Source organism: Zosterops lateralis (assembly GCF_965231275.1).
Source record: "Zosterops lateralis genome assembly, chromosome: 1".
Lineage (NCBI taxonomy): Eukaryota > Metazoa > Chordata > Aves > Passeriformes > Zosteropidae > Zosterops > Zosterops lateralis.
This window is the reverse complement of record NC_139762.1, coordinates 140,369,345-140,384,678: the sequence shown is the minus strand read 5'-3', so window position 1 is coordinate 140,384,678 and position 15,334 is coordinate 140,369,345. Positions and strand designations below refer to the sequence as shown.

The window sequence follows — 15,334 nt, the reverse complement described above, 5'->3', positions numbered from 1 at the left end:
AGATTTTTAAAAGCCTTTAAATGCTTTTATTGCAGTTACATCACTTGTATAAAATACCTCTGGTTTTTACACATTATTTTTACAATGCCTTGGAGGAGAAGACATTTCTAGCTTAACATCTGCTTAATAGTTTGTCTGATTTCAAATATTTGCAAATAACATGTTGCTTTCCGATTTTTACACTGAGAAATCAAAAAGAAAACTAAAACTGGCACCAGTCTTCCACTTGCAGTAAAATTTCTCAGTGTCTCTAAACTGATGTACAGATGTTTTTAAGGCATTTTTGCTTTAATGCTGGAAGAACACAAGAAAATATTAGTTAGAAGAGGTTCTACAAGGAAATATTTAAACATGCATGAGGGTGAAATAATACTTTTTAAAAATCCTTTAAAAATCAGTATGAGATAAAATAGCAATCTGATGAAAGAGAAAATATTCTGTGGATATACAAAAATCTTTGTCATGCCTTCATAATAATGTATGTAGAGATATAAAGTGAAAATGTACTTACTGTGGGAGTAAGCAACTCTTTTGACTCTTTCACAGACATAACTTGCATTTTTCACAAACCAGGAATAGTATTCAACACAGTACCTGAAGATGTAGTTACAGATAGGAGATGCAGTTAAAGATTAGAGGCTTGTTATCTTTCATAAGGAGAGAGACTTTGGACAAGGGCATGTGGTGATAAGATGAGGAGGAATGGCTTCAAATTGAAAGAGGGCAGGTTTAGATTAAATATCAGGCAGAAATTCTTTACTGTGAGGGTGGTGAGACAGTGGCACAGGTTGCCCAGAGAAGCTGTGGATGCCCATCCCTGGAAGTGTTCCAGGTTAGGTTGGATGGGGCTTGGAAGGTGGAAGGTGTCCCTGCCCATGGCAGCAGAATTCCAACTAAATTGTCTTCAGATTCCTTCCATCTCAAACCAATCTATGACTCTATGATAAGCACAGTATATCATGATGCTATTGCTAAGTATGGAAATGAAAAGCTAGATTCCAACCTCAATGATGTCATTAGATGTTTGGAAGAATGTAGCTGAGCTTTTTTCACTTAGCTGGAATACTGAAGTCAGATCAGGCACTGATTGGTGTGCTGGGACACATTTGGGTCTCAGCAAGTGGCCACAGACCCTCCAAAACAATCACTGGTGGTTGAAAATTGTCATTTGGGAAAAAAAGAAAAAAAAAAAAAAAAGAAAAAAAAAAAAAAAAAAAAAAAGCCTGAAGGAGTATTTTAAGGAGACAGAGGGAAGAAAAACTAGTACCAGGTTTTACCTCATGGCTTCCTTTCTGGAATATCTCCTCTGACCAACACAGAGGCACAGCTGAAAGAACCTGCAGAGCTCCATCACACAGGGGTTGATCTTCTGCACTATGACAGTGACAGGAGGGGAGGTCACTCGGGGCTCTCTGAGCATGGCCTGTGGGCACCCTGGGGAAAAAAACACAACCTGAACTAGTCCAAAGGCTTGTCCCACTAAGTCTCTTGCTCTACCTTATCTGAGCTATGGTCTCCAAAGCAAGATCTTCCCTACTCCAACAAATAAGGGATGTCCCTGCAAATGCCATCCTGGGGTTCTGGGAAGGAAGGAAGACAGGGAAGGAAGACAGGGAAGGAAGGAAGGAAGACAGGGAAGGAAGGAAGGAAGGAAGACAGGGAAGGAAGGAAGGAAGGAAGGAAGGAAGGAAGGAAGGAAGGAAGGAAGGAAGGAAGGAAGGAAGGAAGGAAGGAAGGAAGGAAGGAAGGAAGGAAGGAAGGAAGGAAGGAAGGAAGGAAGGAAGGAAGGAAGGAAGGAAGGAAGGAAGGAAGGAAGGAAGGAAGGAAGGGCAAAGCAAGGGCAGCTGTGCTGTGATTGTCAACTGTTTTTTCCATGTGTGTAACTAGCAGCAGGCTTTGGATAAACTGCCTTACCTGCTGAGTATAATCCCCTCAGACAGTGTAATTGCATTTCCAGGTTCACATGTCTCACACACTCTCTAGCTCTGGGCAAAAGCTATGTTATGTGATAGCAGAGGTTATGAAGGTTAAATTTGGACTAATGAAGTTCTGTTGAAATAAGCTTGAGTTATCTAGCACTGACAAGAAATTTAATATAAAATGGCATTCTTGGGCAGGAGGAAAATCAAGGCTCTGCCAGCCTGAAAGAGATTGCTATGAAACTACTTCCCTCCTGGCAAGGCTTGACTGAGATAGCAGGAGTATGTGAGGAGTAAGGCACAGACACTGGCAGCTCCCAAACTCACAGGCTGCTCTGAAAACCAGTTGTTTGTCAAAGGCACTACACAAATATCAGGTGTAATTAGCCAGGGATGGGCAAGAGGGAGACCCATTTCTCTTCACCCCAGCAATTCCACATAAATGGCATTAGGCTTTGTCCACTTAACAGCATTTGACACACCTTGATATTTTCCTACATAGAGTAAATTAAAAGTTAATAATTCCTTGCTTAAGTAAACACATTCCATGTTAATAACCAAGCATCAGAGCATGGGGCAATGAGATTTTAATATAAGTTGTCCCTGAAAAGTAATGTTAAAATTGATGAGAAATAATAAAGTTGATGAATAATTAAAACTTGCTGGAGGCCACCCTCTTATGAATTTCAACCTCCACAGAAGTGAGTCCTCCTATCCTGCCAACCAGATGTTAAATGCTTTACTCAAGTGATGTGTTTTGCCAGCAGAAATTCATTTTTATCTAGCTGCAAATTGAACGATGGCAATTTCAATTTGGAGTCATCTATTTGGGAAAGAGAAGTTAAACAAAAATGCTGAAAGCTAAAGAAATTGATTTGGTTTTCCTTTTTGCCAATCATTTTAATGCTGTATTTGCATAATACTATATTTGTTTAATGATGAAATTACTTTTCAATTAATTTTCTATTTCATTTTTTTGATTGCATAGTATATTCACATCCCATCATTGAAATTTAAATTTTCACCCATTCATAGTAATGCTTTATACCTCTTCTGTAATAAATTTCTACTGGGAAAAGTATTTTTTGTGTTCAGTATGTAGTTCACAAAGATAATTAAAAATAGGAATTTATTTCAGAACTTTCTTTTCTAAGAATCCTCTTTCTTAAGAAATTGAATTATTCAAGAGACTAGAAAAGGCAAGAACCACAGCTCCTGTGCAGAGATTTCCTCTCATGTATTTCAAATTGCCACGCTATTGTCAGGGGCAGTGAAGTGACCAACTTTTGCAGTAAATAGACAGCTCTTTTATTAAATCAATATCACATCCCTGTGACACTGAGATCAAATTTTGCTGCCAGTGAAGAGCATTGTTATGGTTACTGTGAATGATTCAGACTCAAAATATCCTCCCTGTGCACTCTAACATGCACATTGACGTGTTTTATTAGTCAGCACCCAGTTCTGTGATTTAATAAATGAACTACTGGAATAATGAGTTGTCCCTCAGAACAACGTGCATGCCCTTTCTTACTTTGGGATCCCACTGTTGGATTTATATCCCCAAATATGTGATTGTTAGAATCAGGCAGGCAGCCTCTGCCATTGTGGTTTCATAGAGAGGTATTTGGTGACTCCAATTTGCCCATCTCACTGAAATCCATGTTTCCCAGCCTTTTCAAAAGGCTCTCCAGGGTCTGCAGTGCTGCACACCAGAGAAGGACTCTGGTATTTGGAGCACTTTAAACAGAAGTAAGATGAGAGAAGACTAAATCTGATTTCAGAATTAAATAGCATTGTAAGAGCTAAAAAGATGACCATGAAAACCAAAGTTATTTGACCCAGCATTTTAGTTCCTTAGATTCCTCTGGTCTTATCTAAAATATCAATAAAGGATATTGAAGACCCCTGCAGGTTAGGCTGATATGATATCTTTGCACTACCCAGTATCTATTCTTCCCTTAGACAGTCACCACACATAAACACAAGCAGATGAGAACTGAGCATCCATAAAAATCTAGTTGAAGATGATCCTTTCTTAGCTGAGGAAGTAATTTGCAGTATTGTAACTTCAGAACAGTTCTGGAGGTTTCATGTGGCATGAGCTGGTTTCATTGTTATATTTATGATGAGATTTAAAGCATGATATTTTCTTTTGGAATGACTTATAAGAATGAATTCTCCTGTAAACAATCAATGCTAAAATTGCCACACAGAAACCTGTGTTAATTCTATTACCACAATATGACCTATGCTTAGAATTTGCAGTTGTGTACAATTCACAAACAAATGGGAAGCAGTCCCATGGACATTTTGAGTGGTTTACATACCTAAACAGATACAAAAAAAATTAACCATGTATGTTTTTTCTGCTTGGGAATGTTTCTATCTTGCAGTGCTTTCAAATTTTAAAAAAAACATTGCTATTTCTGCTGCATGAGCTGCATTTACTTACTGGTAGCTGAGTAAAGTTTCAGTGTCACACCAGGTCGGTAGGAAGGTGGCATAGACAGAACTGTGGAAGGCAAATCTAGGGGGGAGGGAAAAGAATAGAACTTGCTTTAATACCTTAAAAGAAAAAGTCAGGTTGATTGAAGGAACAGCAGAAAGGAATAAATAAAACTAACCCATAACTGACAATTCATTAATAAACACTTACATAGGCAGTGATGTATAAATATATTATCAGTCATCTATTTCTATATATTACTTTCTATTTCATAAATGTGCCAACTGACACACTTTGTTGCTATCCCAGACCAGTCTTACCTGGCTCTGTTTGCATCAGTTTGCTGGCTTCTTGTGGAGACACTGTCTGCATCCAAATCATGGACATGTCAGCTGTGGGAACACAGAGACACTTCCTGTTATTTATTATTTATCTGTCTACTGAGAAGAATTGCTACGTGTGAGAGCTCAGCAGCCAGAGTCCCTCACCCAGTACTGCCAGTGACATAAAGATGCCAGGATGAAATGGGAAGAACAAAATCTGTACTTGACTGGAATTTGAAAAGCCTGTGGACTAGGGAAGGGCAGGATTTCAAGAAGGCATGTGTAGGGGACACCAAAATGAGAATCTCTATTTTGCTTTTTCACAGATCTGCTTACCAAATTTGGAGGAAAATGTGAAAAAAGATCCAAGTGGCCAGAAGTGTTTGTGGGAAGCAAGATCAAGTTATTCCCCTAAAGATAAGAAACCACAGGATAGAAGTTCTACTGTAGCTGATTTTGACATTTCTGCAATAAAGCAATCAACTCATGGTAACCCAGAGTGGGTCTCCCTGATGGTCTCTCCAACCTCCCCCTCAGAGACACTTGTCGAAGCTCCAGAGCAGTGGGGTGGGGCAGATTCCAGGGCTCCTGGCCATACTCACTGGGGCTGGGCTGTGGGGCTGGCAGTGGGGCCAAGCTCGCCCCAGGGCTCAGAGGGGGTCTGGCCGTGCCCTGAGATCTGGGAGCCTCCACGTGGGGTGATGGAAACCAGGACCCTTTGGCTCCAACTGTCCTTGGCCATGGTGGGAGCTTTGTGGTGAGAATTTCCCCCCCTTTCTGAGCAAGAGGCATCCTGGTAGCTGGAGAAGGTAGAGAGACAGAAAGGACTTCAGCACACTGGGGGTGCTGGTGCCCCATGGCAACACACTGGGATTACATATTATTTAGAATAATATCTAAAATACACCCAGAAAATCCCATCTACCCCTTGAGGGCTTCTCTGGCACTTGAGCAGCCTCTTCTCCGTTGCATTTTAAATACAGAAACACAGGGAGCTCCTGTTTGAAATTTCAGCTGAGAACATTTAATTGTGTGAGTTTTCATAAACAAACAAAAAAAAGAAACCAAAATGTTCCTGCAGGCTTTTGGTTTTTTTCTTCACATAATTTGTGCATAATTTCCTGAACTGCCTCACTACAGTAGAAAGAGAGAAAGGTCTTGTCTGTTTGAAGGGGAGCAGGCAGGTACTGGAGGGCAGATGCTGCAGTTTGAGAACTGGCACCCGTGGCTGTAAGAGATAACAAAGGATGGAATGTGGTTAAGGAAATTTAAAAAATTATAAAAGGCAGTAGGCTGACTACAGGAAATGCAGGCATTTTGTAGGAGAGAGATGCAGCTGCAAGGAGGTATGAAGTCAAGGTCAGAATTTTGATGGATTTCTACTACAAGCAAGGAGGTGAAAGGCTTTGTTTTTTGCCTTCCAAAATGGGGCAGATCAGCATTTTTTCTGTCTTGTAGCCCTGTAGCAAAGTTAAATGTACTAAAGTTTATGAAATGCTCAAGTACAACTGAATGTCATATAAAGAAATAGATAGCGAGTAATATAGGAAAAAATTACCACAGAAAATAAGAGGAAATAATCTTATTTTTTGGTTTGAAACTAACAACCAGTTTTTCTCTTCTTCTCTGCCTCTTTAGGAAACTTATTTTTTCTAGTAAAATGGCTTTTAACAGAGGCTTTTTTATAATCCGGCTCTTCAATGCATTACTGACATCATCTGCTGATTCAGAGAAATTTTATGCTATCCTTTATTTGGAGTTAACATCCCAGTTAATTGTGCAGCAAACATACATGATCACTTGTCAAGATGTTAATCAAAGGGAACACAAACAGGTGTGACAATATTTGCTCACATTTGAGTGTCCCCACATATTCTGCTGAGGAATCCAGTGTCTTGTTTGGGTCTTCCTGCAATTTCACGAAACTTGAGAAGATAGAATCTAGGTCTTTGAGGTGTAAAAACACAAGGTTAGAGAACTCATTGCCCACTACATATTGTGTGAGAAAAAGGAAAGAAATCAGATTCTGCTACCACAGAAGCAGATGTTTTTTCTAATAAAGGGGATTTTGGCCAAGTGTCATCTTGTTTTTGTTGTTTGTTTTTAAAAGGAGAGAAACATCCCACAGCTTTCAGCACACACAACTTGCCACTGATTTCAGTCTCCCTCCATTAATCTGTCATTGAAAATGGAGATGGGGATGGGCAACAATGAAAGGTGAGCACCTGAAGTGCGGCTCAAACTGGCAAAGGAGTTTTGGGTGGAGGAACCACACAGGACAATGACTGACATTCACCTCCACTCTGAAGGTAACTCATGTAAAGGTAAGAGGTCGTTTGTGCTGAAAGATATGGAAGGCACCCAGTTAGATTTAAGAGCACTGGAGACCCTCCCCAGCCCAATGCTGAATTCTTTAAAAGCTCTCAGCCCAGCAGGTTTTGTTTGTTCCTCCACCAGAAGACCTTGTAACAAATAATTTAAAAGTTTGTAAAATTTACTGAAATTTATGATATGATTACAGTATTAAATTTTCAACAATATAACATATTATTCTAACTATAATCAAATACATAATACTATGCAAATATATAAGCAATAATAAAAAATAAAATAACATTTATAGTAGTAGTAATGAGAATGGAGTACTCATTGCAAGAGCTATCTGGACATGATTTTCACTCTGGTTCCTGTTCCTTTCGTTCCCCAGGATGTACTTACCCAGGTCAGATGATGTGTTACTGGAAAATGTGTAATTCATAATAGGAGACTTCTCTAGTATTTCCAAAAAATCAGACAGATTTTTCCCTGCAAATAGAAATGCTTACAAGTATCAAGAAAGGCATGTTTTCAGAATAAATCATCACTGAGGAAAACCAGGGCAATATTTCTGGGTGGAGTGACTTTAATTTTACCTGTCTGCCCTGCCATTACACAGATGTAGATACAATCAGAGTCATTACTCTGACGCACTGAAAGGCAAAAAACCATAAAAGAGATAATTGTTATCAGATTTCCTTACATGGAATTATTTTAAACAGTTGAAAACACAAACAAAAAATGGCATTTGGCTATGGCAGCTGACCAAGTATGTTCCTTCTGATCTAATTTTTTGACAAAAATATCAGACCACCATCAAATCTAAATGTTAGTGTCTTCAGGGAAATAAGTTTCTATCTTAATAAAATTCTAAGTTATAAGTATTTTATATGGAAAAAAAATCTTCAGATAAAATAGCCCATACTTATTCTCTGTGAATCAGAATTGCTCAAAATTCTGCAATAATAATTCTCAAACCCACCAATTTTTAGTAATTAATTATAAAACATTCAAACAACATCACTGGTCATAGAAAGATGTGCATCTCTATATTACACACATACGCATTATATATGTATCTTATTCCATGTGTTGCAGGAAAAATGCTGTTGAGTAAGAGCAACAGGCTTTTATCCACATTTTTATTGTCGTTTTCATGACAGGAGTAAATGAGACAGATAAGACAATGATAAATATTCAAAGGAAATACAAACCTGAGAGAATAGAAGTAGATTTGAAAATTTCTGTGAGATAACTGGTGGAGTTTCCAATGATATCAACAAGTAGAGCTGTAAAATCTAGACAACAAATAAAGTTTGTTATTGAAAACACATATCCCATCATGTATGTCAAGTCAAAACTTCACTTCTATATGTGATGATATTTTAGATATATGCTCATACATGACAAAGTTTAAAATCCTTCAAGGGTTAAAATATTTTGCTGGAGTGATCTGAAGAAACCACAAGAATACTTTCAGAAGTATATTTCAAAGATGACACCCAAAACTACATCAGTGCATCTAAAAGCAAACTTAAGTGGAATTTATCTGCTCAAGAGAACACTTTAAAGTAATGCTTTACTTAGTCTGCTTAAATGTAGAAGGAGATCTAAAGCCTGCAGGCTTTGCCTGCTGTAATTGCCTGTCTGCTGTGTAAGACCTTCCAATAGGCATTGGATTTTTTTTCCTCTGGGATCTGCTTCAGACATACTGATGATTCAGATGTCAGCCCATGAAATGGCTGGGGGTGTTGTGGTGATCCTTTCTAGCAGTAAAAGGTCACTGATCTCACTCAGGGAGTGATGGACCCGAGCCCTGAATTTTTACTGCTTTGGAGAATGCTCCAATTCCCAAAATATTCTGGAATTCCAGCAGAAAGATTAAAGTTTCTCTGTTATTTGCCAACAGTGAACTGGGTAATTTTCCATAAAGGCTTGTGAGATGTGTGGGTCCAGAGAAAGCCATGAAAGCCACTGTGGCTTGTGCAGGGCCACCACGTGTGCCATAGAGGGTTTGGAGTCTGGTCTGTAGCTGCTGATCTACTCTTGATGTCCTACATTAACCTGTCATAGAATCCAAACACTCAGATGCATCCTGAAATGTTAAATTCTGTGAAACCAGAGGTGTGAATGAGGATTTCACATGAAGGATTTGCACAACAGCATATGGTGATTTGTTCAGCAGTTCTATGAAGATGTTAGTCCTTGCTTTTCACTTCTCTTGGGCTCATTGAAGCTGCTGGAGCCCATTGGTGGAGCATCTTTGTCCGTCTCCTGTGGGTTATCTCAGGAGAGAAAAAGTTACCAAGGTGCTATATCACATATTGCTGGTTGTTTCTCCAAATACAAATTGTGCTGCAATTTGTATTCCAAGGAGGAAAGGGAGGCCTTTTGCCAGTCAAACCACACCAGTCACTTGACTGATGGCTCCATCCCAGACTGGCTGGCTGGGTGCAGCCACCTGAGACTGAGGTCATGGAGTTAAGAGCAGCCACTCATCATGAGTTATGCTTGTTGACCTCTGTGTGGTGGTGAAAATCATAAGGATGAAGTCTGCAGAATTCAGACTACAGCCTGCAGCTCCAAAGGAAAAAATTCAGCTTAAGCGCATGCAATTGCCAACCTCGTTTGTGTACCCACCTGTCAAGTCATTTGTCACATTATTCAGACAGTAGCAGTAGTGCAGAGGGAACTTGCCAGGGTCAATATTTTTTGCATTAGAGACTGGAGGGAGAGAGAAAAAAAAAAAAAAAAATCAGTGCCTTGTTGCACAGGCTGTGGGAGAGAAACTGCTCCTGAGCTGAGCAAAACACCAACACTCACTGTTATAAATGGTGACTGACACTTTGTGGAAGGCAAACGAGCTGTAAGAGGTGACACTCAGCAAAGAGAAGAGTTTCTTGGTACCTGCAGAAACACAGGCCCATGCCATTAGTGCTTGGAACAAATTGTGAGAACAACGTGTTTTGACTCTGTTCATTTAGTGTCTAAAGGATTCCCGAGGTGCCAGTATGATACAGCTGCCTCACACTCAGCCTGTTCTCATTTCCACTGAAAGATCATTTGTATTGCTTCTTCCTTTTTATTTTGTTTTTCTTTTAATTGAAATGTACACTGGATTAGAAAGTGCTTTTGAAAGGCATCCCACAAGTCATTATATTGTGTCTATATGAAAACCCGCACTAATTCCAAAATTCTGTGGGGCAGACAGCCATCTGCATTATAAATGCGTGAAGGTAACATTCCTCTAGAAGTAAATCTGGAGGCTGACAGCGCATGTTTACAGCTTCTCCTGCTAACACTTGTATTGCCTTTTCTCCAGCACTGCTGGGCTGGCAGCTGTGACTTGCCCAGCCATGTCCCATTACCTCTGAGAGCAGTGCTCAGCATCCCGTTCACCAGCTCTGTCAGGTTAATAGCAGCCAGGTCCAGGGACTTTGCAGGCAGCTCTGAAAGAAAAGGGGTGCATGAGGGCACAAGGAAACAGCTGTGCATCCACTGCTTATATGTGTTAGAAATCTTCCAGAGAGGGAAAACCAAAAGGAGCAGATTATATACTGGAGCACACCAAAAAAAAAAACACAAAAAAACCAAAAACCACCGATGGGAAAATAAAGTTTCAGGACCACGGAGATGAGTCTAGAAAATAGCAAGTTATAGCAACAGTAGAATGATGGGCCAAAAAATTCAGGTCTACCAGCTGTGCCCTTGAGCATGCCCTTGAGCAGCTGCAGGACCCAGCCAGCCCTGGCATGCTGGTGCCCTCTCCTGCTGGATGATGGGGGTTTGCTGCCAGCAGATCTCACCATGCTGGTCACAAAAGGCAGATAAAGTGCCTAAGAAATATTCCCCCTTCCCCAAACTTATATGAAAATACAGATTTTTGTTTTTCAGCTACATTGATGGCTATACTGCTTGCTACAACAGAATAATTTTGCTGTAGGCAAATCACACTTTTTATCTTAACATGTTTTATTTTTGTTGATGTTGCTTATTTATTTTCCCCAAGTAAAAAATTTCAAAGATTTTTTTTGCTTCCCTCCCACAAAGTCATGCTGAAGCAGAGCAGTACAGTGTCTGTGTGAGGGAGGAAGGTGTGTGAGCATGACAGAGAGAAGAAGAACAGAGCAGGACTGAAAAAGAAGCACAGAAAGCTGAGATGAGAACAAAATTGAGTTTGGGGAGAAATGCAATTTTCCAATGACATCAGCACTATTTATAACCAATGTGAAGCCAAGCTGCACCCCAGGGCTGAAAGCAGTCCACAGTATAGAAAAGAGAAAAGAAAAAACAAACTGGAATGAAGAGCTGAGAAGGAGAGAAAGGACAAAGAGAAGAGTAGATTTTGAGAAGGACAGTTGTTAGCCTGGCCAGGGGGATGGGTTGGGTGGCCTTAACAGCAGGGGTGGGCTGGGGCTCACAGACTCTGCAGGAGCAGGACCCATCTGCTGCCACCTCCATCCCCAACACAGCACCTCCCACTCTCATTTACACCCTGGCTGGGGCTCCTAAAGTGCTGCCTGTTACCTGCAGTAGCCAGCACTGCCACTTGCTTCTCTTTCTTATTTTCTTTCCTTATGCACGAAGCTGAAAAGTGAAGAAAAAGACTGAGAAATTGTTTTCTCTGTTGGGTTTGCCCCTCAATAATCACAATAAAAATATAATAGTAAATATTTGTAGATACCTTTACTAGGCTTGGACACAGAATTTGCTGCAATGTGCAGAGTAAAGTAAGGCCAAATACAAACAAATTTTCCCTTCTCTGTGTGTGTTTGTTATTCAGAGTAGTCGTGCAACTGAGAACTGTCCTCAAGAGCTGTGTTGCAGGAGGAATGTGCTGAAACTGGGCTCAGGAGATTGGACTGGGTTTCTGGGATTCACTCAGTGACCGGCTGAGGTGCACAGCAGTAAATGAGAGATTGCAGGACCAGTTGAAGATTTTTAGGCTTGATATTTAGGTTTCCTATCCCACCAGAGGAGAGCTGAGTGCCTCCCAAGGGTAATCCAAAAGGCTCTCCAAAGGAATCAGTGTAGAAAATCATAAATCATAACCTGCCGTGTTCCTATGAAGCTTCAGCTTCTCAGCCCGTCCAAATTCCCCTTTATATATGTTTATATAAGATAAATACCCAGAGACAGTGTATAATCCAGGGCTTATAAATTGTGATACGGTGTTAATTAGCTGTATTAACAACCCTCAATTAGTCAGAGCTAAATTTGGATTGACAATCTAGGTGGTAGGAGCTCTTCTAACCCTTCTCTCCCTTTCCTTATGAACCTTTCTGATTCCACATTCTTGGCATGGGGTCCAGGAACAGGCAGCACCTGCTCTGCTCTGCTGAATGACACCAGCCCTGCAGCTCCAGCCCATCAGCCTTGCCTGCACAGGGTGAAAGCATCAAACCTGCCACAGAAGTGGGGATGGGGCTCTGGGAGCAGCTGGGAAAGAGGCACCTGGGTTATTCCCTGGGGAGCACCAGACCATTGTCCTTACCTGTGCTGAAAACCAGAAAAAGACATAGAAATCCCAGGCTCATCTTGGCTGCCACATGCCAGCAGAACCCCTGCATCATGGATGCTGACTTCCAGCAGGTTTGGCTGCTCTAGGAGAGAGAAATGCTCTTTTGGTGGTGGGAAAATTCTCAGCATTGAGCAGTTTTGTCCAGCCCTTGTCTCAGAATGGTTTGACCACAGGAGAAATTGGATTTCTGTAGTGCAGAGAAAGATTGGTATTGGAAATGACAAAGAAACAGAGATCCCACAATCAGTACTTCCTCTGTGCCTGTGGGTGCTGTGAGTTTAGCATATGCCTCTTGATTTTTGAGTCTTACCTAACTGGCTTTTTTGGGGACTTGGTAAGGTTGTCAACACAACCCTCTTCTCTGGCAGGATGAACTGTGCCTAAAAGGCATCTGGCACATCAAGTGCCTAAAGCCTTTCCTGTTAAAACAAGATAAAATTTGCTTATGTTTAGTTTCAAACCAGAAATGTCAACTGAGGTTCTCTTCCACAGAAATGTTGCTTTTCTGGTCATTCTTTGTCTTGTATTTCTGTAGTTACTATCACCAGGTTGTGTCCTGTGCTGCCTTGCCTACCTGCTTGGTAATGATTAACAGTGCTTTGCCTTTCAGACCATGAGCTGCTTTCCAGGTTTCAAAGATTTAATTAGATGTGGTTAGAGAGGAGAAAAAAACCCAAACTTTCTTTTAATGTTTTTCCTCCTTTTGCAATATGAGGACATGTCAAATAACTCTGTAGTTGTTAGAAAATGAGGGACTATATGAAAATCAACAAAAAAAAAGTCCAAAAATTTTAATATCCTCCTGGAGCAGCTAATCTTTCAAGTATGCAGTAAATCATGATCTTGAAGATACTGTTTGATTGATTACTGTTTTATCATCATATTTAAAGTATTTTTCATATTGAAGTTACTAGACGATTAACACAGTCAAAAAATGGCTTGTTTGTATATAGTGGTTCTAAAGAGACTCTTCCTTGGGATGGTGAAACAATACTAATTATTTCTGGTTTGGAATTGTCTGTGTTTGCTGGTCTGGTGAGTCAAAAGTGTGTAAGTGCCAGCTCTGCTAATTCAAGCAAAGCTCTAAGAGCTTTCAAGCAATTAATCCTACCTATTCAGGCCATCTGCCCAAACCTTTTCACTCAGTCCCAGGCCTGGACTCATCCACAGTTTCTTCACAGCATGAGCAGAAGAAAAGAACTGAGGCAGAAAAGAACTTCATACTCTATCACCTTTCCATGGAGTAATTATGCATGGACAGAGCCCAGTATCCCATGAACAAGCCTAGCACCAAAAATACTAAACCTGGCTTTTCTTGCAACAGTACTTGGGATCTGGCAAATTGCTAGACTATGGACCATGAAAGTGTTGCTGTCGTGAAAATCACAGGGCCTGAATCCCTGGCAAGGCCATTCCCACTTCCATTCTCTGGTGTTATGAAGCTCCCTGGGACTTGTAAGATAACAGCTTATTATAGGAGTCTGTGGACTCTGTAACTAGGGGAGAGCAGTGTGTTAGCTCAAGCCTGCTCACAGGCTGATGTGATGGGAGCAGTGGAGGTGTAGTTTGCATGGAGATGGGTATAAATCCAATCCACATCTCTGGATTCTGATAATTTTTTTGTTGTCTTTGGTTTGGTTCAATGAAGTAGAGAGGGTTTAGTGAGAGATGCTCCTCAGTGGAGCTGCATATAAGCAACTGGTGTTTTGCAAAGCTGCAGGGAGATGGATGTTGGGGAGAGAAGGCTTTGGGAGGTGGAGAGTTGGGTGATCATGTGAAGAGAGGTTTGTAACTACAAGTGACTTGGAGCAGGGATCTGTGGTGGCTGGTGCCTCTAGAAAATCAAGCCTGTTATTAAAGGGGAACTGTTGGGTTGTGTCTTTGTTGAGGTGAGAAGTGAGGTGATTTGCTGCTTTTTTAATAGAATGTTATGAATTTTGGTTGTGCTATGAGAAGTATCACCTTAGCTCTGCAAAATCTGCATTAGGATAGGTTGTGATTTGTGATGATGGTTTGGTGTTTATGGGTCCCAGACCCTCTGAGCACATTCCCCATGACACAGGAGTGACCAGGCTGCACAGCCAGTGCTGTCCCTGTGCACAGCAACCCAAGGGACATCAGCAGGACACACAGACAACAGAAGTGCTGCCGCTGAAATGTCCCTGAGGTGCAAGGCTGGTCAGCTGGAGGGTCTCTGCAGCCCTGACTGGTGACACCCCACACCTCTGCCCTTCACAAGGATTTTGGCTGCAGGGTGGGTGAAAGACCCAGACCCAGGAGGTGGGAAAAGAGGGGATGCCCTGCCCCATTTTCAATCTGTCCCTACAGATCAATGGCCAATGTTTACCCACCATGAAGAAACTTGATTTCCAGGACCTGTTTTGAGGAGTATGGGCTCTCCTGGGTCACCAGTGAATCACAACTAACACTGACATCCTGGGCAAGTGCATTTCATAGACTGATGTGAAAGCACAACTGTTTTACAAAGGTTCATAAGTAAAAGGGTAGATAGCAGATAATTTCCTATCAGAGATTTAACTTAGTACTGATTTATTTAAACTGGCCAGAGTGGTTCATGGTAGCAGGACAGAGGAAAATAATTTAACAGAGGACTTGGTGTAGCGAGAGCAGGGTCTAGAGAGACCAACCACTTTCCTAAAAGACAGGGGAGAGGCAAGAGGATTAACATATGAAGGGATCATCTATTTTAGGACAGTGAGAAAAGCTGTAAAAGCACAAACAAAATAGAGCAAGATAAATTGTGCTTGGAAGCCTTCCCCACACACTGGGTGAAGCTTTCTTGCTC

General features: G+C 41.0%; 1 protein-coding gene across 1 annotated transcript; it reads right to left on the bottom strand.

Annotated features, from left to right (window-relative positions):
- Positions 1-219: 219 nt before the first annotated feature.
- HHLA1 (HHLA1 neighbor of OC90) lies at positions 220-12,605 on the bottom strand. The gene is made up of 14 exons (XM_083860868.1): positions 12,502-12,605; positions 11,535-11,594; positions 10,376-10,456; positions 9,831-9,914; positions 9,648-9,731; positions 8,222-8,305; positions 7,604-7,660; positions 7,410-7,496; positions 6,546-6,638; positions 5,294-5,491; positions 4,689-4,760; positions 1,278-1,434; positions 512-594; positions 220-294 (listed from the first exon to the last, which is right to left on the bottom strand). Exons 1-14 carry the CDS (start codon positions 12,578-12,580, stop codon positions 251-253), a joined length of 1,263 nt encoding a protein of 420 aa, XP_083716994.1. The 5' UTR covers positions 12,581-12,605; the 3' UTR covers positions 220-250.
- Between the last annotated feature and the right edge of the window lie 2,729 nt (positions 12,606-15,334).

Bases quoted from the DNA above. Each gene is read 5' to 3' on its own strand.
- HHLA1 (XM_083860868.1), bottom strand. From the start codon at position 12,580: ATGATGCAGGGGTTCTGCTGGCATGTGGCAGCCAAGATGAGCCTGGGA. The intron at 9,915-10,375 runs GTAATGGGACAT...GTGTTTCTGCAG, and splicing joins GCTGAGCACTGCTCTCAGAG to GTACCAAGAAACTCTTCTCT. The intron at 595-1,277 runs GTAAAACCTGGT...CTACATCTTCAG, and splicing joins TCCAGAAAGGAAGCCATGAG to GTACTGTGTTGAATACTATT.